We start from the raw sequence: 26,800 nt of genomic DNA on the forward strand, positions 1-26,800 counted from the left end.
GAACATACATGTGTCACAGCAAGGGAAAAATCACTCTGGGAAGGCCCATTAGTCATTTCTGTATGTACTGCAGGAGGTGATTTTCTGAAAACAATGACCTAGGAAAGGCTTGGACTGAAATCTGCTACAAAAACAAACGTAAATTCAAAAGCAACAGAATCTTAAGCAACAGAATCAGACAGCTTTAAAAGGCTATTTCTTGAGTGGGTGTTTTGATTACACTCACTTTTTTAATATTACCATAATGACATGAAATCACCTCTAGAATTCAGAACCATTAAGATCTTCCTTTAGAAGGATATAAACTTTCAAGGGATAAGTAACAACCATCACCTACTGTTAACTATCAAAGAGATGTACTCATTCTAGCATAAAGGTAGTAGAGATAGAATAATGACCTCTCTCTGCCCTGTGTTACAAGGTGGTTGATATCACTGCTGTGCCGCCTGTCACTTCTGGCTGCTACTTTACCTTCAACTTCAGAGAGCCAGGCCTTAGGGGAAAAAAAGACAAATATTGGTGTCAAAGAAAACTTGATTCTAAACCATCAAAGACCATTTAATACACACATGTAATTGCATACAGCCACACACCCTGCATTGACAGGGAAAGTCTCATCATCACTTCATCTATCCTTCATGCTTAGCCCATACTCCACAGTCTTCAGAAGAATTATCTTTAATCACATAAAAAATTCAGATTAAGTGAATATTAAGAAATTCTTCTGAAAAGTAAAACTTCTGTATCCTTCTGAACAGTGTACATCTTTAATAATGCACATCCTTAGCTAGATGAATGTACTTCAAAATATGGCACCCTACAAACAATCACATCAGAAGCACTTTCTTAAATCAGGTAGTTTCTCCAGGTGCTGCATTTACAAGCCTACAAAGCAAACTACAACTTTACCATTCATTTACGTTTTCCAAGGAATTGTTTTAACGTCTCACCTCATTCTTATGTATTTCCATCCGCAGACGATCCATGTTGCTCATAGTCTCAGTTAATTTCGGTTGCAGACTGCTTGGATCACCCATCTGGGGATTTTTTTCATAAACATCCTTCATCTTTATGAGAGCATCTCTAAAAAGATACAAAACCCAACAAGACTTATTACACACCAGTACTGGTTCATTAAAGTTAAAATAATGCTCATGTGTACGAGCTTGTGACCCATAAGCATGGACACGAACTACTGCTCCCATACCACAACCAAGTCTTTTTCCCATTCTGTCATCTTAGCACTGCCTGCCTCTTCAGTCGTGCACAAGCACACAAGGACACCAACTATAACCTCTGCTCTATCCAGTCTTGTTACTGCTTCCCATATTGTTTGTTATACACATTTTCCCAAAATATGAATAACATTCTATTCTTAATGCACCAAGTTGCAGCTCAGTTGCTCAACAACCTTTATTTCTCTATGCATTATTTTAGAGTTCCCTATGCAACATCAGGATCAAAATGTGTATTATAGCAAAGCAGAAGGAAGCAATGCTAACTGAACTTACGTACAATAAAACGTGAACCAAAAAATGCTTTCTAATAGCCTGGGCTACTATATCCTCTCTTAGCTTCTGAGTGCTGTTGGCTTAGGTAGGGGACTTGAAAAGAGAGAGAATCACAACAAAGCTCAAAAAAAATGCACTCACTTTTGGTCTGTTTCCTTCTGTAGTTCTCTGTTAAGTTCATCGATTCTCTGCTGCAGTTTCTTGCGTCTTTGTTCTGGAGGGAGGTGGCTGAAATCTTCTAATGCAGGGCCCTGCAAGTAAAAATACTGTTAAACAAGTGACACCCACACATCTGGAGAGCCGAACTGACATACCCACACACGGACAGCATTCACTGGAAGCAGGATGGACCTTCTAAAAAGCCCTACTTAACACACAGCTCTAAACCAGACCCCAACAGAAGAAACACACGTTCTTGCTGCCAGGTCGTAGTCATTCATTCAAGGTTCTCAATGCTTTCTGTTAACAGTTGGCTTGCAAATGTAGTTCAAAATTTGGAAACAATTATTTTTCTGAGATGCTAAGCCATGTGCCTCCTATTACACCCACTGCACTTAAAGCAGATTTAGAAAGGACACAGTTACCTAGTAATTTTAGTCAGAACAAAAATCTAAGATGAGTACGTAATAATACTAATGATAATATGCATATAATTGAATCTTTCTCTGGAGTGCATCTTCTATGGCGATTTGGAAGTTATGAAAAGAAAAATACTGGATATTCATTCCAAAGAACTACTCTAGTTCTCTTCTGGAAGTTCAGCAATCTGGCTAAGGAAACACATAAGATGTATTTTACCTTGAGTCAAACTACTTCATAGTAAAAGCCTTTGTAACAGCAAAACTTTGGCTTAAACTTATGAAATGTACTAATCTGATTCAAAACTTGCTCAAGTATTCAAAGACACTTTTTTTTTCAGTATCCTGAAATTATTAGAAAAAATGTTTCAGGGAGGGATAAAACCTCTTACTTTCCAAACTCATTTATTTACTTGTCAAACCAAACTGGTCAAGAAGAAACTTGACAGAAACATGGCTGTTGTGATTTGACATACAGAGTCTTAGGCTCAGGTGCCAAGTTTCCACCACCCCTTTTTAACATGCTCTTGCCCCTCAGCTTCTTGATTCTTTTGCACTTGTAAAATCACAGTATCACTGCTTCTTAAGGAGGGACAAGACACCACAAAAGGAGGGAAATCAAGACACAATGGGTCCAAAAGAAAGCAGAAGTGTTTCTTTCTGGAGCAAAAAAAAATAAAATCCTTTCAGGTGCTTTTGCACACTGTGAAGGAACAAGGTCAGTTAAAACTACAGCAACAATCAGAAGGACAGAGGTCTGTTCGTGAAGTTTTACTGATCTACTCAGCAAAATAACAATATTAAGGTGTGGTTTTTATTCCATAGAACAGCTTTCTAGGATTTCTCACAGTAAAGGAACATCTCCCCTGCCATTTTTTTGTTAAATCCCAGGGAATGAGTTTTGCAGTATTCAATATTTCTCCTTTAAGCCAGCTTGTAATCTTTTCATGTATCTATTTGATGCCGCTTTAATAATTTTCCTGACAAAGCAAAATCACCCAGTATTTCCATCATGACCAACTGGTCAACCCTAAAATTCCAAAATGACATTTAGTTGCAGCCAGATGACAAGTCTAGTTGTCTTACATTAAGCATGGATGATTGAGAAGACTGCATGTATAAGTGGAACATCTGAGGATGTATTTCAGCACCTGACTTAAAGCAGTTATGATATGGAAACAGTTTCAAAAGGTTACTTTCATGCTATCTTAGCAGAAGTACAGCAGACAGATCAGCACACGGGCTTACCATCTTCACCGACCACTGCACAGTTCATTTGAAAACAGAAAGAAACGGGAAATTATTCACATGCAATGACTAGATCCTAAAAATGTATCTTTATAATATTACTTAAGATTCATAATTTCATAAAAACCACACTTCACTATGAGCACAAGAAAAGTGAAATACAATGATCAGAAATGCACTTCTGCTTTAAGAATTACTAGGTGATAATGGGTAGTTTAACTTACAAAATTCCAAACACAACTTCATGAAATTACTTTTCAATTTCAGTGTTCTGAATAATAAATATGTTAAGGAAATTCTATTGTAGGAGAAGAAACAAACACACAGCCAACACTGCACAAAATAGCAGAATTTGATGATGATGAAGGACTGATCAGCCATATGCAGGTAATTTGTTCATTATAACTAACAATCCACTACCATCACTTTTACAAATCTAATTTCGACAATGTATTTATTATCACTGTAGAGCTACAACAAAGATATTTTTCAAGTTTAAAAGTTAGTAACTTCCTGAAAACTGCATGTGGGTCATTGCTGCTATCCTGGAAATGCTCTAGTCCAGATATAAATACAAACATTTAAAGAGTAAAGGCTTTATCCTTACAGGAAGCAACAAAAATGCGGGATGCCAGAAATCATATCTTGAGTCAAGCATTCGCAGCATTTTGAAGACCTGCAATGCCTTCAATGACTTCAGATAATCCTTTACAGAGAAACACCAAGCAACTGAGCAGATATGTATCTCTGATATAATTTCTGATCCTCAGCCATTGTTAATGCTGTTGGTAGGGCTACACACACACTAAATCTGAATGATACTTTGGTAAGAAACCTCAGTAAAGTCCAAAGATGTAAAATAATAAACTTCTTGTTCCCTTTATAAAAGGTCTTCCATGAAAACGTGAGGCTTATATATCGCTGTTGACAATGCATCTATTCACACATTGGGTGGCACTGAGCAAGGACCTCTTAGCAGCACTAATGCTATCTGGAAATGTTACAGATTCAAGGGATAGCAAGCAAGCGTGTAACAGCAGCACTAGTAAAGCTAGTTACACTTGCTTACACTAACCTGTCCTACAGCTATGGTTGCTGCTTTCGGTGAACATCAGGATAGGAAAATCTACCGGGTGAAGTGCAGAATGTATGCAGCCTGGCTTGTGATCTCCACCGCCTTGAAGCGCAATCTTGTACTGGGCATGTTCAACAGAACAGCCAGCACACTCACAGGATTAGCCTGACACGTGCCAATGTTAGTTCTGCATGTCAATACCTCAAATGACATAATTTTCCAGGGAAAATTTGTGCAAAAACACATCATACACTAGCCACTAGGAGGCACTGAATCAAGATGTACTGTAAAAATAAGACTGATGGTATAAAAAAAACTATTAGAATTAGAGTATCCATTTCAGTTCAAAAGGTACTCGGTACGTGAGAATGCAATGTCTGCTGAAGTGCTTGCAAGGAGATTCAGAACAGATAAATGTGCATCCTGAAGGTTTACAGATATTAGCTGTTTAACCCTGTGGGATATTTGAGTTAATCTAGATTTGCAGGGTACTAGTGACCCTTGCTAATTTCATGGAAATATATTGTGTATTAAATTAATTCATTTTTACAACATGAGCAGCAATTAAAAGGAATTTAAGACTGAAAAAAATATTTAAAATATGGTTTAACTTTCTGTTAGCATTCTGTAGTTGCTGGGAGATGGTCTTTTGCTTCGGTAGGAGGTCTAAGAACTGCTGTATTACAGGTGTTGATTTGTGAACCAGGAGTCAATACATTTACTCATCAGCAAAAGGAAGTATAGTCAAGACCTAAGCCATTTCAAGAACTGTCTAACCCCTCCGTAAGAACTAAAGGAGGAACGTTCTCTTAGTGACCATCACAAATTATGAGATAAACGACTCAGAAGGGGAGAGACTGTCCTCCATACACGCTTAAAGGAACACAAGAACCTTCTAGAAAATCGTGGTTGTAGAAAGGCTATTTCCAAGGTATGTGGAGACCTGAAATAAGATGCCACAACATGATTTAAAGAAAGTTCTAAGTGTAACTCATTACACCTCAGAACAGCAGCAAAGGAGCCTCTAAATCATGACTTTACTGCAACGTAACACTGGTGTATTTCGATCTCCACGTTATGTCAGCAGTAGTCAACCATTCTTGCACGTGAGACAGCGGGTCGATATTGTTCTCTGATACAAATTATATATAATTCAAAGGCATCCAATGATTTGGATCAATAAATATAATAGAACATACAGAAACTGGGCAGCCTGTAGTGATTGCACTGCATAACAGCAGAGTGCCAGCACATTTATCACCAGTACTATAAATGTTGCTAGGCAACCACTTAGCATTTCCCTTTGTATTGTCTCCTAAATTCTATCTGGGGAACATGCCACTATAAATTAGTAAATGAATCGATACATCTCAGAAGGTGGTACTTGGCAGTAACTTGTCAATAATTTTATCCCAACGAACCTTGCATAAAAACCAAGGTGTTCACCAGAAAATGCATTAAAAGTGTAATGTTTCAAAAAAATCAGTATATCAAAATCTGAAGAGCACTGTGTGCTATAGCATTTAATGTATAAAAGAAGTGAAATTCCTCCCTTCTCAGTTCAGTGTCTCATCATCAGCTCCTATTATTGCAACTGAAAGCCAGCAAGTAAGCCATCTGCTCTGTCAGATGGTTTTTTGTGGTCAGACTATATACCCAACGATAAATAACTGCAAAAACATGTTACACGATGGTAGGAAAACATTTGTGAATGTGAACAACAATGAAGAAAGGTATCAAACACATGCTGAGCACCCTCTTTATAACACCTTTCTTTTAGGCGCAAGTATCTGGAATGCCACAAAGACGATTTCTAGTTTGTTTTTGTATTTAACCTGTTGGTAACTTCAGTGTAACATGAAACAAAGAATCCCAAAAGTGACATGACAGGCACAGTGTTACTTTTAACAAAGCAAGCCTTATAAGGAGGGTGAAGAGCATGAGAAAAGCCACATCACAAACACACGGCTCATAGCCCATCATGCATTTCAACTTGTTATCAAACTTACCCCTCTTTTGAGGCTTCTGAAAGAAGGAATTCTGGGCTTCCCTGTTTTTATGTCACTCATGCAATAATGCACTGGTTCAATGGAGAATATGGGATACTGGGACCCATTAGGAGTACTGGATGTGTATAAACTAGTAGGGGTTAGTGGTGGGGATTGTGGCTAATGTGGAAATAAAGAAAGCAATAAATAAGCCAAATGTTCATAGTGATTTTAAAATGAAAATTCTGTCTTACAGAAATAAAATCCCCATCTAATGCAGAAACTGTTTGTAATGTTCCAGACACATTTATGCTGTAACTGCACTTGGTTTTAAAGGGTTTCCGTCGTGAAGTAATATTCAGAGTTACAGGTTGGTGCAGAGAATTAAAGAATACTCAAAAAAGCTGTGGAATCAACATTTCCAAGAGATCCTAACAAGATCCCCACGCTGCCTTTCTCTTAAAACAGGAAATTTTGCTTTTCCCACCTTTAGTTACAGCCATTCGGGAAGCCTGTGTGTTCCTGCTCACTGTTTCTCCCTACATCTCTATGCACCCTACCAGGTGAGCCGAAACAGAACTGTTAGGTACCTCTATGGGGATGACTTCCAACAACGAGTCTATTCCATGTCTGCAGCCAAGCTGGACTGACACATGGCTGCATGGAGTTCTTAATAAATACCATTGCCAGAACTTCCTCCCCTTTCTTCCCCCCCATTTTTCAGATTCCTTCTCTCTTTTTGTGTCTCATACCTCTGCTTTTTTTCCCCACTTCCATTTTTCTGTTCTATTTCCTCTGCTGCACAAATTGTTCCCTTTCCAAAAGACTTGTGTCTCTCACAACATCAAAAATAGGTAAACGTATATTTCCTAAGTCAAAACCACCCATAGTTTCAGCTAAATGAAGGCCCAAAGGCCACCATGAGTACACCAGCTATAATAAATCCCATTTTTCTATTACCTAGCTTAAGAATGTATTAGAAAACCTTTAAGTAGCATCTACAATTAAATATGTATCTCCCAATCAGTATTTTGCTCCCAGCTGCTGTTCAGTAGAGCGCTTCTTCATTCTCCCCCGAAACAGGTGAAAAAAAATATAAATCAGACAGACTATTCCATTTCCTCTAGGTGCTTAAGGAAGAGATGCATACCATATGTATAAACACATGTACGTCTGTGATTCCATGCACTAAACATTAAGGCTGAGTGCCACATACAGAGGGAATAAACTGGGGAGAAGAAAGTAAGGACAGCCCTGCCAGCTTTCTTCAGCTGTCATCAGACATGGGGATTTCTTAAGACTACAGTAAAAGCCAAGGTCCAGACTGAAAACCAGTATCTTCATAGCTTCCCTATCCCAGATTCTCAGCGAGATGTCTTGTTGTCAAACTGAACAGGCTGATCTCACCCCTTCTGCAGCCAGATGCAATAAGTATGCTAATGCACTGATGCATTTAGACCATTATCAGTTGTTAATTAAACTGCATGGAAAGTAAAGAGTTTTCACACAGCTGCAGTTGCATAATACACTGAGTAGGCAATAAGGAATCAGCAATATCCTCTCAGTGAAAATCTGCTTTCTTGGAATACTATCAAGTGGAAAGGAAGTCCTACCACTAACAAGCTCTAAGAATAGTTTCCTAAAATAAATGGCAGAAACTGACTTGGAGCATTAAAGTAACCCCATATAGATTTGTGGGAATCATTAAAGTGACTCACTGATACTAATATATATATACACTATACTCCAATACTAAACAGAGCCCTAGGGTAGATGCTTTACTAATCGTTTATATAGCTAATGCATGTATTGATAATCTCTTTTGTTATTCCATGAAGGCATCTTGCACAGAAAGTGTTAACCAAAACTCATAGAACAATACAAGAAAGGCATAAGGTATCTCTGCTTTGCATTTTTCTTGGGCATGCTATGTATTGTTACCTATTAAGTATTAATACCTATTGTTACCTATTCCCTAGAATATTTGTTCTGGGACTTACACCCATACAAAACTTGACCAGTATGTTTTATCAATGAGGCATTGTAAATTTTAGTGTTTTCAGACAAACCTCAACCTTTCATAAGCAGCAGCAGGTATAATAAAAATCTGTATGACACTCCTATATATAAACATCTACAAAACATGACATTTAGAAAGGGGTTGCTTTCTGTAGTGTAACAGAGATCTGAAGTCTGCCCAATTTCAAAGTGCACTCCCCCTTTACATTCACAATTAACACCTTTCCTATGCAACTGCAGGAAGTCTTTCCAGAATCTCAGAAACGTTTCAGAAAGCAGAAGCCACTTCTATCAAATAACCATTAAAAACATTCCCAGGCACAAAGTACTGGAAGAAAAATTAGAACACTTCTCCCAGTGACAACTTGTTTTGTAGTGTGGCAAGTGTCCAACCCCAGTCATACCTTCAGATCTCCTTATGTGTGTTTTAGAAGGCAGTGGCAGGCAAGGGGAAAGCTATTTAAAAATAGATAAATTGCTGCTTCCATGCACTCTAGATTCTCACATTTTAGTTTCCCAAGTAATAATTTCTTAATTGTTACCTTTGGCTTCTTTCCAAATAGCCACAGCTTTCCTTTCGATTTGCCCACTGTAGTTTTTGTATCAATTCTCATTCCCTCCTGCTTTGGTGTACTGATGGTTCCATCAGAGATAGTTCTGTAAATATTCTGACTGTAATCTTCAAATGGGAAATCTCCAGGAGGTTCAAAACCGGATTTGAAGCAGTCTATCACTAGTTGAGAGTCCTAAACACAGGACATTGAGGGGATTAAAAAGCAGAACAAGCAAACCCATCAACAACCAGAGAGGAAAAAAAACAACAAAACAAACCATGGAGAAGTAACTTTTCCCTTTAATTGCACAGATGGGAAGATGAGAGAGAGCTCAGAATGCATTTTTCTGGAGAGATCAAGTTAAGATAATGTATGTTTTTTCTCTCAGCAGTGTTACCATGAGTGTAGATCAAAGCATACCCTGCTCTTCAGAATCCAGCAAATACTCCCCAAATATAATAAGGGTTATCCCAAATTTAAAACAGGACATGCTTTAGGGGCGTACTACGACTCCACCTTCTAACATTAATACTGAAATGAAGAAAACACTAAGAAGCTAGATGTAGTAAGATAAGATAGGGAATAATCCTTATTATAAGGAAGAAGTAGTTCCAGTAGCAGCACTCAAACAGGACACTGAATGCTAATTTGTTAACTGAACGCCCTTTTTTATGGTTGAATGCTATATGCTGGAGAAAACCATGCTGGTATTCCAGGATGTTTCAGGATAATCTAACAATGTGTCAAAAATCACACGCAGAAAGCATCAAAAGATCTTCAGATCACAAGAAAATAACTGCACAGGAAGAACAGACATGTAAAGTCAAAGTGACCATTTGGGCTAAAACTTAAGTCACAACACTTCTAAAGGAGACAGATATTTGACAACAGAGAGATAAAAGTGGAGGCCAAGTCCATCTTTCCCCTCTCTGCAGCTTCCGTATCAGTTACATTGCTCATGCATATTTACATGGTTGCTCAATTCTACTTACTCTGTGTTCATCAACTGATTTGGCTGCAAGGATCATCCCTTCTAAACATTTAGAGATAATGGGAATAACCTTGCGCTCAGAGTCAGCAAAGCCTTTGTAGCATTCACTGAGTTTGATAGTCCTTCTTTCATCCATTTCTTGAAGTTGCTGCAAGCACAAAACGAGAAAAAAGGAAGTTTTTGTTTGCAGATTTCCCTCCCCAATCCTGATGTATGCAGTCACTGTGGTCACCAGTGCAGTACAGAATCTCTCTGCCTTTCCAGTGTTTTTATTTGCTTAACAAAACAGAACTTAATTAAGTTTAAAAACAAGTCCTTTCAGACACAGACTTAAGACGCACAGAACAGTAATTACGAAGACCTGATACTATCTGATTTATTCTTTGTTAAACAACGTGCAGGGTCTGCGGCCACCTATTTACTTCAGAGCATTTGTTTAATGAAAAAATTAAAACTACAGTAAAGAAATTGTACTGATTTCTACATGTCCTCACTCTTATTTGAGTTCCAAATAAATTCTGTCTGGTGATAACACCTCTATCCTGCTTTTTATTTTTATACTTCCCAATATGTATTAACAATGAGAAAATCAGGACACAACAGACACATTAAAATTATGTGATTTAGACATGCTCTTTGAATTTCAAATACAAACCATTTCCTTTAGAAGTGTGCAAGAAAATAAAGAAAAATACCATTACATAAGATTTGTAATAAAAGTCTACTGGAACAGAACAAAAAAGAGCAAATGAAGAGAAACACTATTTTGAGTATTTCTCATCATAAAAGCCCTGGACCCTTCCCCTAGTAAAAGGCAGAAAAAAAAAAAAAAACAAAACAAAAGAAAACAAGGCCAGGTTGGACGAGGCCTTGGGTGATACGGTTTAGGGCGAGGTGTCCCTGCCCATGGCAGGGGGGCTGGAACTTGATGATCTTAAGGTCCTTTCCAACCCTAACTATTCTATGATTCTATGTATCAACAGGTTATAAAAAAATGGGATAACAAGTTGGATCTTTCCTGAATCTGCTCTAGCAATGGCAGATGACTCAAACAGCATCCAATTTCAGCTCTCCAAAACAAAGCAGCAACCCAGTCATACTAAATTCCTCTCCTAGGGTTCTCCCACAGAATGTTATCAAATACCTGCAAGGAAATAATAAAGATGTAGTCCCAAGAGGGAGCAGGACTAGGCCTTTCTGCTTGTATTGGAGGTTTAAAAAGCCCTAAGTAATATCTTACAACAATAATGGATTTTAACCCTGGAGAAATAAAGGCAGTAAACCAAAACCTTGGCCCAAGCTACAAACGAAGATTATCACACTGTTTCTACTGGGAGCTGACTGCAATTCCTCCCTCAGCATGCTAATGCTACATCTACTGCAGTGCTGCCTAACAGTTCAAACACTAGAAAATTCTTTCATAAGCCAAGACCATTTTCTCCTGTGAATCCCAGACCTTCTAGTACGTGTTTTTTCAAAACTATGAACTCCCTTGTGCTTCTGGAACATATCAAGCACAATTAACCTGGTGCACCACTTTATTTTCACTTTACTTTTCCTCACTCTATGTCTTAGAGTCAGTTACTGCAGTCACAGTATCTCCCAAACAGCTGAATGTCAATGCCAACACACTTTGGAACTCTCCTTCACCTAGCACCCTGAACTGCTTTACTTTAAACGAGTTTTGCAAGGTCTCTGACTCTGAAAGAATCTTAAAAGAAAAAACCTTAACAGTTACATGAAGCACCTTAAGAAACCCCCTTTTTAGGTATAAAGTACTGAGCCAATTTGAGCTTTGAGGGTTCTTTCATTATTTACAGAATTCTGTCAATTGCTGGTAACACGGATGAAGCAGTGACAGGGGCGAGTAGTTCTGCTCCTGATCCTCCCATTTTATACCTGCGTATGACATATGTTAAAGCACACGGTCACCATTACCTATATGCTTTCCTCTGTCTCTGCCAGAGTCAAGTCATTCACAAACACACAAGTATCAAGAGAACTAATGATCACGTCTTATTGAAATGACGATTTTAAATGTTCGCTCTCACCTAGATGCCTCAAATATTTATTTTGCCATATCTCTTCAGCAATATTTAAACAAAGAGGCCATAAAATAGAAAGACTTCATAGAAAATGCAATAGTTATTTTCATTACAAGTCTTGGCATTATTACTGTAAACAGTGTCTCGTGATAAAACACAGGTTGCATCAAGATTCTGCTCATTTCTTGATAAAGTGATCCACTAAAACCCCTTCAAATAAAGTTCCAGATTTTAAAATCTACTTCTCCTTTAAAAGACCAAACCTATTTTCTTACCTTATAAATCTGAGGAATGACAATGTAGTAGTGTTTGTGCTGCTCTCCATTAAAATTCTGTAGTTGTGCAGCATACTCATTTTTGTTTTCATCAGCCATATGTGTGCGCAGGTTTAACTGTTGCTTAGCCTGGGAGGGAAGTTATCAGTTCAAACATGTCTTGTGTTTTTCAATTACCTATAGCATTATTTTATTTTACTAACTATGCAAAAGCACAAGTCATCAAAACTGACATCCTTATAATTGAAATAGAAAGCACATGAAACTTCATCTACACTGACAATCTAGTTGCTATATATGATATATAGCAATGATCATTTTAGCTCCCTTAGCCAGGTTGCTTAAACATGTATCCTAAAAACCAGACGGGACTGAACATACATATCACAAGATACCAAATACCACTAAGCCTCTGGTATGTGTCGAGATTACATTATCTCAAGAGCCTCACCTTGAGACTAATGAAATACACTCCCTCTCTGTGCTCTTTCACTTTACAGGAACATTGATTTTGCACATAATATGCAAGCATACTGTATACACAATTCTATACTCAAGTCAAAAAATATTGTTCCACCTCCAATGATAAACAGGCAAATAAAGTATTTTTATAATCAACAGAGTAAAGAAACAGCACCGCTCTCACCTTCTCAACATCAGCTTTTGTCGCATTAGTGTCGTTGTCCAGTCTTTCGTAGCTTTGTTGTGCCTTCTCTGCCTCCCTGCATTCTCTCTCAAATTTCTTTTTGCTCTACAAAAGTCACAGATTTGTTGCTTCAACAGCCACCATCCACCCCCTCTTGGCTTTGTACAGTAATTCTGAATTCTAAATATCAAACCTTCCAAATAAATATCTGAAATCCACTAAGTACCTTGAAGTAAATGTAGTTCTCACATCAAACAAGTCTCAAACCTTTTCAACTGTTCTATTTAAAACTTACTTCCTTGAAACACCAGCAAGGAAACAAGCATAATTACACTACAAAATATCAAATGATCAGAATACAAAACAATCTATTAGAAAGATCCACAGATTATTATAAACAAGCAAGTCCACTTTATAGCCTGACTTCAATAATCTCAATAAAGGGGCAGGGGGAGGAGGCAAAAAACCCTTAAACCTGGGCTTGCCTGGGTAAAATTTTCAAGTTCCCTTCTTCAGTGATCAATTTGACTTGAATTAAGCTAAATTACTTTTAAGGTAGCCTGAAGGATTCATGTACATCACAAGTTCTTAGCATATCCATCATTATCAGTATTCATACCAAGTGGCATAGCTGTAAGCAGCACAGATAACAGCATTCAAGGAACTTGATGTTCAACATATCCGGCTGTTGTCAAGACAACTGCTGTAGGAAAAACTACTGCAGTTCAAGAAGTTGGTATCTCTAGAGACAAACCAGCAACAGAGCCTGCGTAACCGCTGCTCTCCTGCTTCAGGGCCAAGTCAGGCAGCAGAGGCTAATGTGTCCCTTAAAGGCTGTATGCATTTAAAACACTGATTTTGCACTCAAGTAAATACATTGCACACAACACAACTGATAGATTGAAATGAAAACTACCACATCTGCTTCTACTCTGATCCTGTGACCATGAATTAAACTCTGGCATGACACTGAAGCAAGATATTGCCTGTCTGGGTCCACAACAACAAAACAGAAACACACCTCTCCAGTATCGCTTCACAATCTGGATTAAAGATAGAAGAAATATCTAAGACACAGAACCAGCAGAACATCAGAATGCATCTTGAAAACACTTGGTTGAATTTTTTATTTCCACATCTTTAAAAGAATGTATCTCAAGAAAAAGGAGCTGACAATCTGTTCTAGAGATGTGTGTTTCCTGTTTTTCTGTTAAAAGTAATTCTCCCTCCTGAGGTTATGATAGTCAATAGCAATATTCTTGATTAGACCTCATGTAACAACCCTATACAGTGACTTAAGGTTTTATCTTCATATAAATAGACTGTCATTATTAATGTCTCTCTAAAAAAACAAGTAGCCTGTGAAGAAGCAACCAAAGTCATCCGTGCCTATGTTAAAACCAGATTCCTTTAGGCTGGCTAAAAGCCAAGGCTTCACTCAAACATATGCAGCAGAAGCTGTTTATAGATCTTTTTTAAACAGGGAACTACAAATATATTGAACTGTATTTTGGATGTTACTAAGTTTGATTGGAACATTCAGTAATAGAGCTGAGCATTGAAGTCTAAGCAAGACACATGACAACAGTCCATTAACAGACTGTATATTATTAACTTGAACAGGAAAGAAAACACGCACAACAAAACGCAAACTCACATTATCCATCTGTTTCCAGCACATGTCCAAATACTGCTGAGCCTTTCGCCCTTCCTGAAGATGCTAAAAATACCACAGATAAGTTTACTTTACGTATCTTTTTTATACTGTTACCATTACTTAGTCCCTGCTCTAGCTGACACAGTATGACATGCAGCGTCTCCCACAAGTTACCAGTACTCTCTGGAAGACATTACTAATCATGTAATCACAAGTGAAAATTACACTGGCAAAAACACTGCTAATAAGCACTGTCTCTCAAGATCTTAATTTTTGAGTTTGTAAATGTAGTAAACCAGTACATAAAAATATCGAGTGACTTCACATGTGTGTTTTATAAATTACAAAACCCACTTATTGCCACACATCAATTCAATAAAAGACATATTCAGCTTGATATCATCCATTGAAAATATAGAAATTACCATTTTCCTCTCAGTTTTTAGATCATGAGAGTATCTCATCAATTCTCCATACACTCTGTGTCCCATTTCTTCTGCAACTACTTCTCGTTGTCCAGCATAGTCATTCAACTCATTAAGGATGTTAAAAAATGCAATACATGACGTAAACCTGATGGCAAGCACACACACACAAGCACACATATACAGAAAGTGAGACAGTTTGTTTACATGGAATTCTTTTATTACAGTCTGTACTCCTTATTAAATAAATTACAAGAAACCCCCATACACATTTTACAATAAACCTCATCTTAATGGGAACTGAATTACAGTACAAACCTAAGTTGGGAAAGCCCATGTTAAGCCTAGCATGTACTGTATGTTGCAATACCTCTTCAAACACATTTTATAAGAGTATGGGTTATTGTGGATGGAAAAGAAAGAAGAAGAATACTACCTGGAAAGCCCTGTAGTATAGTGTAGTATCTCCTAAGCTGCCAACACAGAAGCCTGAGCCTGGGAACGGATACATACATCCCTAGGCTTGGAGGCTGAACTTGCAGCAGAGATGATGTGCTTGGTAGTCTTGAGGGTGGAACATGCCAATCATACCACTCATATGCATCCCGATGGATGATCTACAGAACAGGCTTTGCTATCAGCTCTGGAGACAGCTGCCTGTTTGCCTGCCCACCTCTTGGCTGGAAGTAAGGTGCCACTATGGCTGGCACTGAAAAGGGGGGGAAAGAGGAGGGGCAAAGGGTAGAAGGTGTGTGTGGAAGGGAAAAAAAGAAAAACACAGGCACCACATTAAAACATAAAAACATTTTTCTCTTTTAACTGTGGAATACTGCCATATCCATAGGCTTGGCTCTGGGGAATTCAAATGCCATCCTAGGACTAGAAATCCTATTCCCTATGGTCCAGGATCTTTAAATAGTCAAAAGAGGAAAGCCAAGTGTGAATTCTCAGGCACCATGCACAGCATGTGCTCTGGCTGCAACCTGAAACTTGCCCATTTCTTTACTTCATAAGAGTCATCTCTAAGGAAAAAAAAGTGTCATGTATTTTCTAAATTAATAAAAAAAAGTCTCCTGGCATGAAGAGCACAAGCAGCACATCCCTGATAAATAATCAAAAGTAGTTTAGCACAAATTGCTCCTCCACATTCACTTACTTTATCTCTGGAATCAAAGCAAGCCAGCAGTTTATAAGGACTTCGGTCAAAAACATGCCAATTTTATGTATGCTCAAGTCTCAACATGCAAATGCACAGCTACGATCATATTGCCATACAAATGCACTGAAAAACTCTACCAAACTGAGCAAAAAACACAGCTAAGGACACATCACTGGTTTTGTACTAAAAAAATAATAGCTTTTCTACAAAAACAATACTAGACTGTCCATAGCACACTGAGCTACTGCTTTCACACCTCCAGCTAGCTTAAGATCCATTTGGAACAGAGCAAGCACAACCTGCCATGTTTACTGCTTTAAAATACAAACGTTAAGTAAACTCAGGTCATGCTTAAGGATTACCAAAGAACTGTAAGAAGCCAAGCAGAAGTCTTTGTCTGTCTTAAAAAACAAACCCCAAACCCCACAATTCCTCCCCCCCAAAACCAATAAATAAATAAATAAACACAAGAAGCCCCCACAAAACAGAAACAATCAAAAAAATAAAGAAACAAAAACCACAAAACAGGGAAGGAAAAAACCAACCCAAAATGAAAAAAAAAAAAAAACAAAAACAAAAACAAAAAACACCCCACAAACCAATGAAATAATTTAAAAAAACCTGAGACAAAATCAAGGAAACAAACAAAAAAAGAAACCAAAACCCCCCAACAAACCCCCACCCTGACACAAACAAACCACCACCACCACAAAACCTGAAATAAACAGGAAAACAGGGGAAAAAAAAATCCAAACAAAAAAAACCCAAACCAACAAACCACAAATAAAAAACAAACAAAAAAACACACCAAAAAACCCAAACCACCCCCCCCAAAATTAAAAACAAACAAAAAAACAAACCAAAACCCCAACCCCCCCAGCAAACAAAAACCCAAACAAACAAAAAGAAAAAAATTACACCCCACCCACCCACCCAAAAAAAAGCCCACCCCAAAGCAGACCAAACATCAAACACTGAAAAAAAACCCTTGAAACAAAACAAAAAACCCAAAGAAAAAAGGGGGAGGGGCAACAACAAAAACCAGAACCCAAAACAATAAAAACAAACCCAAACAAAACCACCCCTAAAAAAACCCACCAACAACCCCAAAAAACCAAACACCTCACCCTGAAACAAACAAACCAAAAAAAACACACCCACCCACCCCACCACCACCACCGGGAGAAGGAAACACCCAAACCAAACCCAAAAACCCCACCAAACCCTTCCCCTGAAACAAAATAAAACAAACAAAAAAAGCACCCCCCGCAACCAAACAAAAAACCCCCAAAACACCAACTCCTCCCCCCCCACCAAAGAGCAGAGAACACTCATTCTTAAGCATAGACCTTGCAATGCACATTTTTACCTGGGTTCCTCATCTTTGGGAGAGCGCTTAGGGCAATACTTCTTAACCAGATTTCTGTAAGGAAGAACAAACCAAAGACGCTATTTCGGGGTCTCTCCTGAGAAGACGCACACGCACAGACATTGAAAACTGCACAAACAGATCATTTATTTTCCATGACTTCAAGGAACAAATCTATTCCCTCTGTCATGTTACAAGGGTCCTTTAGATAATACAAGGCAAAAATTTGGCACTGTAAACACTTTAAATCACTGACCCAGCACAACACATTTATAAGTATTCTGAAACCTCTACTGCAGAGCGACAAGACATAAAATTATGAGTTCTTTATTTACCATCCTTTTCGCACACCAAAACAAGCCAGCAAGCTAGCAAACAGAAAAAAACCCAAATACACAATCACTGTGTAACACACAGAGAGCATACACCTTATGCTTATACCCATGAGCACAAAATTCCATGCCCGAGTTAAGCTTTACGTGTACATTGAGAACAAAGGTTTTAACCACAGTATCTGCACATCTTCAAGTAGGCTATTTCCAGAACAGAAGAGGCAACATCTGTTTTCAGGAACAACTGGAAAATACCAGGTTTTCAGAGATGAAGCAGATCTCTAGATGATGCTCCACAGAACTAGCATCTACATACACAGTGTCACAGTCCCAGAACACCGATAGGAACTCATCTGCTTATCATTCAAATATATAAAAGGCACCTTAAGAAATACACAAATGACATCACCTGCTCTACCCTAAAGCATAAGTAACACAGGTACATACAACACCGCTTAAACAAACAACTGCAAACTACTTGCAGAGACTGTTACAAATGTCCCAAATCCTGTGAACAGGAATAGCAGCAGCACAATTTTACAAACAGGAGGGGTAAGAGGAACGTCCAGTGACTTTCTGAATTCTTATCTTCTTCTATGTCAACCTTGGCTTTAAAACCCAGTTACTGTAGCACAGCATTCTGCCCTGACTTACAATACTGCTTCTCTGACAGGAATGAGCTCTTTCAAAATTCCTGAAATTCAAAACGTATGCTATCAATCTTGGAAAAAAAATTCCAGCTTTTTAGGAGCTGGATGTTCATGAATTCAATTGGTGCCACTCTTTATTCTAGCAGTTATAAGAATTGTCAGGTTTTTCCATGAAACTGAAAATCAGAACTCTACCACTATTCTTTCCCTGTGTTTGTCATGTTACAACAAATAAAGAATCTGGGTTTGTACAAAAGAAAAACAGGTAAGAGACACTGGGGTCTTCTCTAAAGACTATGTTCAGTCCTGAAGTATGTACCAAAACATGAGCAGGGAATCGGTGTGGAAATAGCAAGTTGAGACCCTTTGTGTCTTTTCATGCCCTTAGAAATCACAACTAGAAAGACCAACCATTATAAGACGGTTGAATCCTTTTATATCACTGTGTATTAGCAGACAGAATAACTCCTTAAAAATTCTCTGCAAATTAAGAACTTTCTCATTGGAGCCTCTTCGCTATCACCAGAATCCACTGCCCCTTGTAACGTTCCAACTGGTAGAGATTAAGCAGACATTTCGATTGGAAAAAGCCTAAACCCAAGGAGGAAAAAAAAGAATTGTCTTCTTTGCTAACATCATTCCCATGTTTCCTTTTCCCTTACATTTCCACCTTGCTCCTCAGTGCTTATTTACGAATGGGAATCACCTAAAATTTATCCTATACAGAAGGTGAAATGCATAATAAGCATACAATGCTGTAAGCTAAGCAACCATACATGAGCCTTTTCAAAGGAAGATTTTCACAGGTGTTGAAAAGGAGAGAACTGGAGAGGATTTGCGGACATGCAGATTTCTGTAAGGAGTTTCATGTTATAATGTTACTTTTTATTACTTCTAGGAAGACAAAATACTTTATAATCCTTTCTCCAACAAAAAGTCAGTTTCATTAGTCATCTTAGACTAATCATCTACCTTAGGATCACACAAACATAGTTTTGAGGCACTGTGTGATCAAGATTCAGTAACAGCACATGGTACAACAATCAAAGTCAGCATGAAACAACAAGCAAATGCAGAATTTAAAGCTCAAAGAGAAATACATTGTTCACATGAACAATGAAGCATAAATGGCTTTCCAAGAAGTGAACAGCAGCACTTGGAAAAACCAAAGAAATCCGATTTAATCTTTGAAAGAACACAGGCTGGAACACAGCAGGTATGACTGTGGGTCTGAAGAGTAAAACATTTCAAACTGGAGCCAGTTGACATTTCAAGGGCACATAACATCCTTTAACATTTTTATCTAAATGTGTGCCTAATCCTTAAGATCCAAATACAGATCTGGTGTAGTTTAGAAGAAAACTGCAGCAGTAATCACAGATAGTCAGAACTAAATCAAATCCAAGAGCTAAACTTCCTTAGAGAAGTCAACTGATGACACTTTAATCCTCTCTGGAAGTTATAATTTAAACTTCTACCATACTTTGTCTTACAGACATCTGGAAGCAGCTTTCATACAGGACTAACTACATGCAATTGTGCTGCTCCTGGAATTTCATCAACCTCTCTTCTCTGTATAAATTGGTCTCAGACCAAGACCAGTGAGACAGCAGCCTGGACGATATTACTTTCTGGACTATAGCACTGTCAAGAGAAGCAGAACCTCAGTCATGTAGACAGAAGTTCCAAAAAAGCACCCTAGTTAATAAACTAAAATTAGTTATAGTCATGTACATAAAACTTAGAATCACAGAAGTTAGGGTTGGAAAGGACCCTAAGATCATCTAGTTCCAACCCCCGTGCCACTTCTACATAAAATTTTAGCCATTTGTAGAAAATTGTGTTTATCAGCTCAAACCTAAGTTTTCTTCAATAATTAATATGAAAGTAAAGAATGGAAGCAGCAGAATCAATATGGTACAATTTGTATTAAGGTAGCAGCTCAGGTACTGTGACATCTGCTCATATTAAACTTCTACAGCCTCTGCATTACATTGTAAATGAGCCTGGGAACTAACTCTGAATCAGTCTGCTTGCATAAGTTACTAAAACAATGCACCAGCACTTAAAGGCATTTCATATTTATACATAAAGAAATACTTTTATTAGGGTTCTGATGGCTTCAGAGATTGCAGATCACTATTATGGACTGTGTGAAAACTATGTCATCAGAAAGTGTTTTAACTGAAGAGATGAATCTTGGAGTTCACAAAGCTGAACACCCTTGGAGCCATTAAGAAAACGTGTGTTCTGACTTGCAGAAACATTATAAGAACCCTGCCACATCCATACCTGGATAATATCCAACAGTGTAAATTTTAAGCACCAATCAAAGGAAGAGAGATTTGGTAAATGAATACACATGGTGGTAATTTGTGTGTCCAACTTCACATCTGAGCTTATTCCCATTTTCAATTACCTTTCCAAGACTGCATAGAAAAATATGGTCACTATGTCGCAGTGTGACCAGACAGATTCACAGATTAGTGTACTTAGAAAAACACATTTGTACACAACAGTGTGCAGAAAGAACATGAAAAATACATTTGCTCAGATCAATCAGACATCTCCAGAGATCACTACATACAATTCTAAAGGGAAACACTCTTAACATTTCTGGAACAACCACTGCTGTTTTATTTAAACTGACAACAGAGAAGATGACTAAATTCAGAAGTCATATTCTGCATGATAGTTTCATCTGTAACTGCAGGTCTAACTTGTATTACTGCCTAGCATCACAGGAAGTGGAATTCCTCCACCTTCTCAAGTGTCCTAATGCTTCAGACAGCACAAAAAGGGAGTCAACCTCTAGAATTAATTTGTGTGTGATGATGTGGAAATAAAGAAAACAGACCTTCACCTCACCCCTTTTGGCAAACAATGCTCACCAAGAATAGCATCTGATCATTCAGTTACCAAACTCAGACAAGAGCCCGGTAATTTGGCACATAAAAGCCTATTTTTGCAATTATAAGATAAGAAATTAAACAGTCATATAGTTAAAATGAAATCCGTTCATCTACAATGTATACTGCAACATGTTTGTCCTGATTCACATCTCCTTAACTCTATAATAGCAGCCTCTGCAATACTTGGGGTATCCCAACACATTAGTTGAGACCTAAGCTATGCAGAAGTTCAGATTCTCCTTAAGTTAGCTCAAAAATGAAATCACGGTTGCTTTTTCTCAGCGCAAAGTATACTGCAGGCAAAGCCAGGACAAGCTCTCCATACAGTTCTTTTTCTCCTCTGTAGACATTTAAGGAGTCCTCCTCAGCAGTTTCAATTTTTCTCATAGCTCTTCTCAGTATCAAAAACTGTCTATCAAAGAGCAGCAAGGGATTACTTGCAACCCAAACCCAGGATTTGGCCAGGGTTCTCAAGTTACTATTTCTGGAATTACTCAGCAACCCTAAACTATAACAACTACATATAAGAATATAGTGAGTTCATCCAAGCAGTTCCTCATACGCTGTACATGCATAACTTGTTACCTGCAGGAGTCTTGAAACAGATGTTGCACCTGGGAAAGCCTCATCACTAAGTTGTGGCAATATACAAAACCAGCAGTTATCAAAATGCAAGGGTATATATACACCAAGTGAATGTGAATTTCTGCCAGGACACAGATTCTGACTTCTGGTAAGCTGTTATGAACAATTCACTCAAGTTTTCATCCTCATGTCTATAAGAATAAAATCCATAAACAATCTCAACAGAATGATCATGGCCCGAGAATGAGACCAAGACAGAGGAAAAAGTACCACCATACACCACTAGTACTACCTCCCTCATTAAACTTGTTTCTTCTTGGCCTCCCATCCAAGTACTAAGAGAGCTGCAGAACTACCAAAAGTACCCATTGTACTGTTCATATATCTACTAAACAAGGGTGTAATACATCTCAGTTATATGGGTAATTACAAAGATATTCTCAACACTATTTTTCAGATTGCATTTCATTACAAAAGGAAAGAAAATGATGATAAACTAGAAATTCTTATCAGAGATATTAGTATCTATCTATGGTACGATATCTATGAACCATAGTCCATCCCCAAGATCTTCTGTCTCAGAACTTCTCAGGAGCAAGCTGCAGGACAGCTAACTCTTCTAGGGGTGAATTTTGCTTGATCTCGGTGTCCCCCTGGGGCCTCAAAACTGTTTTACGTGGTTGAAAACAGTGAGCATCATCCAGAGGAATGATGGCTGAAATTACATTATCACAAGACAGTTCACTACTAAACAAGAAACACATAGGCTAGAATATCAAAGAGTAGCCTCTTGAACTGGTCTACTGGCAGAAAATCAGTCACTCACTGGTGTGTGTGCTGTCCAGATCCTTGTTGGCAGCAGGCAGAAGTGCATTCATGCACTGTACAACATGTGTGCAGCAAGGCCTGTGCTTCCCAAAACGTCATACTTACTGCACATGGACAGTCAGCCCAGTCATCTCACAGAAGGGGAACTCGACAGAACTCTCAGTTTTGAAAGACACTTTTCTCAAAGTCAATAGTTTTACCCAGAGGAGTAAAATGCTGAACAAAAAAGACTTCCTATTTTTAGTCAAATCCCAAAGGAATAATGTGGTGTCTCATCTTCAGAGCTGTGGAATGAACCTTTAAATATAATTAAGAAAAAAGGCATTTGTTCATGATATTTAAGGAAAAGATCTGGGCAGGCCCATACAAATTCCATTTATAAACAGACAACTGAAAACAAGTCAAAATTGGGCTGTTCACTGCTGCTGTGCATGCTTCAAGCTTTCCTTTACCTCCTGGAGTTCTTCTACACCAGAGCTGGAAAAGTGGTATTTATTTCCTTCCTTTTAAGAACAAAATTCCTTCAGCAAAGTAACACGTTATTATGTTTCATGAATATACACAACCGTATCAAAGGAAACTGATAAAGAAATCAAAAAGGAAATAAGCAGCCTAACATCCACACCGTCAACCATAAGCCTCGTTACTGTGTTCGTGAGGAGGGTTCCTCAACTCTGTATCTGCTGACAACCTAGTCTGCCAATGATGAGAGGATGGAAAACACCACAGGAGAGAAGCTGCTATCAGTTTCAGTCTCACAAGGGCTAGGCAGCAGTTTCAGCTGAATCCCCAAAGGAATTCAAGACAGCAAATGTTACAGTGAAGGCCAAGTTCACAAGAGTGTCTCATTTAAATCTTGTTCTTTGCACTATGTGCACTTTTTGGTAAAAAATAAACTATTTTATTCCGCAGAATGTTCTTCTCTGCCATTTCACTGCTGCTGCTCTTCTTGTATGATCCTTTTGTGATCCCTGAGGGGAAATTCCTACTGGATCTAAAAGATGTTTCACCTGGCACCAACAGAAAGCAAACTGGAGACGCAAGATAAAGGGTGGCTGGGTTACAGTCTCACCCAAAGGGACAAGACCAGCTACGGAAAGGGTGTGCTTTCAGGACAGGAAGATCTGCTGCTTTCTCAAATTCTACTCCAGGATTTCAACCAGATTTCATAACACAATGTAGCGGGGCTCTTGCCAGCTCAACATGAGAAATTAATTAGCAGCAGAGGCTTGAAGCTGGTTGAACACACACAAAAATGCAGATATGGGTAATGCACTTTGCAGCAAATATGCCAATAGTGGGAAAATACTACTATGGTTTTGAATATTAATATTTAAGTCTTAAACCTTTGCAGTTCAAAGATATGAAGGGTGGATGGGAAGGAAAGAAGACAAAAACAAGCAAGCAAGTAAGCACACACCCAAAGAGAACTTTCTGTTTTGGACTGGTAAAGAAAAACTTGTCTGTCGTGAAAAGAACAAGTGATCTAATTCACTCTGTAGATTAAAAATGATCATTAATCACAACATTACGTATTTGCCTATCATCAGATACAGTGATTCTACATAACAGTTAAGACTCTTTAAAAAGAAAAGAATCCTTACCTCAGTTGCTTTGCATAGTTTTGCTCAATTTCTATCCTTTCTTTTACAAATTTTGCGTATTTCTCCAAGAAGTCAATGCCCCATTGTGTGTGCTTGTCCAAGTTATCGAACTGATCCTTTAAAACCAAAGAAACAGAATTATCCAAAGTTAGTTAAGAATCACAGTAGCACCAGAAAGAACTTATAATTTATTTATGTGCTGTGAGGAAATGCTTGCTACCTGGATAGAAGTTAATTCAAGTTATAAATCAGTCATATACCAGAACATTACGCTATATGTGCAAGCTTTCTACACCTTTTTGTACCTACACCTTTCCGTAAAAACAGCTAAAATACTTGCATTTTAAATTGTATACAGTCTTTGATTACTTTCACAATGCAAATGTGGTTTTTTTTCTCCCCAAAACTCCTTTCATTCAAAAGTGGATTTCTACCTCCAAGGTAACAAAGATAAAACCAAAGATCAGTATTAGGTAAGTAAGAGATACTTCCTCAAAGTGTGGCAGCTCTAAAACACCGGAAATAGTGATTTCATTGGATACAAAAAATTACTTTTATTCTTATGCTTTCCCACTGAAAAAAAAATAGCATTATAGCTGCATGGCTGAGTTGGGTGTAGTCTGCATCTGAAAAACATCCATTAAATCAATTCTATCTACACAGTCTGTGATCAGCTCTACCAAGAGATTCCAAAGAAAGCAAACCTGCCCTTAGCCATTAAGAAAGTTGTAGCGAAGCAAAGGCACAAAACAGGGAAACAGACAAAAATAAACCATGCTGCCAAAAAGTCTGGGGATTTTTAGCACATTAAATCATTTTCAAAACCAATCTTTCACTATGTTCTATACTCAACAGGTGAAGGGCACACTAATTAGCATAAGCTGAACATTCAAAAAGCAAGTAGAAATATGGGGGCTAGAGACCAGGCAGGAATGAATATAGGTATAAAATGCAGCCTAGGAAGCATTTTTAGCCTAGCACATATTTGTAGTTTATGGTAAAAAAATCTGCCACATTGGAAAAAAAAAAAAAAAAGAAAAAAAATCAAGTATTTTCAGCTTGCCACTGCATTTACAGTACTTTTTCTTAACAGTTACTTAGTAATCCAAAATGACAAGCGACTGCAACAGTCTGTGCTAATCCAAATACAGCTTCTTAGTAAATGTAAAAATCAAAATAAGAAAATGGAAACAAAAAAGCTAAAGGAAAGCCTTTAAAGGCAAAGTTTAACTTGGACAAAAGATGTGAGGCATCTTTATCAGAAACTGTCTTGCAGATTCAGTAACTTCACTGAACCTCATGAACTACACTGACCTTCAGTATATCAATTTATTTCAATTTCAAAATGCAGTAGAATGATCTGAAGTCAAATTGAAAAGTATTGTCATAAAACGCTGCAGGGCTGAAGACTCAAGGACAATGTATCCAACTAAGAGAGATACCAACACAGCTATATACAGCCAGTAAGACTAAAAAGAACGTAACAAGATTAAGGCTGCTTTTAAGTCTTGCCTTATGACTCCTACTATCCTACACCACGGGCTAACAACCATGGCCGCTAGCGCCTTTAACACTTCAATAGCATACAAGTACTGCCCACCCCGTTACACTGCTAACCATGTGCTCCTGCCTCCGCCATCACTCTCTCCAAACCCGCAGCTGCTTTCCCTGACTCATTCCATCAGAAACAGCCAAGAGACAAGGAGAGAGACTAAAGACAAGATTTGAATGTATTTCAGAAACCATGGCCTCTATCTCATATTGTTATGATGTGCCCACTTCGCAACAACTGCACATTTCCACCCTAAATATCTTTGAAAAAAGTGACATCCCTATTGTTTTTAGAAGCTGCATAGACATTATTTGCATATGTTCAACATCTTGTTTAACATCTTCGTCGCTGACATGGACAGTGGGATTGAGTGCGCCCTCAGCAAGTTTGCCAATGACACCAAGCTGTGTGGCTCGGTTGATACGCTGGAGGGAAGGAATGCCATCCAGAGGGACCTTGACACGCTTGTGAGGTGGGCTGATACCAACCTCATGAAGTTTAACCATGACAAGTGCAAGGTCCTACACCTGAGTTGGAGCAATCCCAGACACAGCTACAGGCTGGGCAGAGAAGAGATTCAGAGCAGCCTCGTGGAGAAGGACTTGGGGGTGCTGGTCTATCAGAAAATGAACATGAGCCGGCTTCAGTGTGCACTTGCAGCCCAGAAAGCCAACCGTATCCTGGGCTGCATCAAAAGGAGTGTGATCAGCAGGTCGAAGGAGGTGATCCTGGCCCTGTGCTCTCGTGACACCTCATTTGGAATTGTTGTGTGCAGTCCTGGTGTCCTCAACATAAAA

At 38.3% G+C, this 26,800-nt stretch overlaps 1 protein-coding gene across 3 annotated transcripts in view; it reads right to left on the reverse strand.

The window, feature by feature from the left end:
- Positions 1–26,800, reverse strand: part of FNBP1L (formin binding protein 1 like) — a 55,613-nt gene that overhangs the window by 3,081 nt on the left and 25,732 nt on the right. For 2 of the 3 annotated variants that reach the window (XM_061379316.1, XM_061379318.1), the window contains exons 2-14: positions 24,452–24,567; positions 17,541–17,594; positions 15,013–15,160; positions 14,588–14,650; positions 12,931–13,035; positions 12,285–12,413; positions 9,966–10,112; positions 8,962–9,165; positions 6,422–6,580; positions 3,338–3,352; positions 1,653–1,762; positions 951–1,083; positions 399–493 (exon numbers count right to left, since the gene is read on the reverse strand). In XM_061379316.1, the coding sequence (XP_061235300.1) occupies positions 399–493; positions 951–1,083; positions 1,653–1,762; positions 3,338–3,352; positions 6,422–6,580; positions 8,962–9,165; positions 9,966–10,112; positions 12,285–12,413; positions 12,931–13,035; positions 14,588–14,650; positions 15,013–15,160; positions 17,541–17,594; positions 24,452–24,567 (1,478 nt within the window). The remainder of the gene's footprint in view (positions 1–398; positions 494–950; positions 1,084–1,652; positions 1,763–3,337; positions 3,353–6,421; positions 6,581–8,961; positions 9,166–9,965; positions 10,113–12,284; positions 12,414–12,930; positions 13,036–14,587; positions 14,651–15,012; positions 15,161–17,540; positions 17,595–24,451; positions 24,568–26,800) is intronic. The other variant, XM_061379317.1, reaches the window with a different exon arrangement.

Source organism: Neopsephotus bourkii, unplaced genomic scaffold, assembly GCF_033783945.1.
Source record: "Neopsephotus bourkii isolate Nb327-2 ecotype Australia unplaced genomic scaffold, CSIRO-AGI_Nbou_v1 NB_1768, whole genome shotgun sequence".
NCBI classification, from domain to species: domain Eukaryota; kingdom Metazoa; phylum Chordata; class Aves; order Psittaciformes; family Psittacidae; genus Neopsephotus; species Neopsephotus bourkii.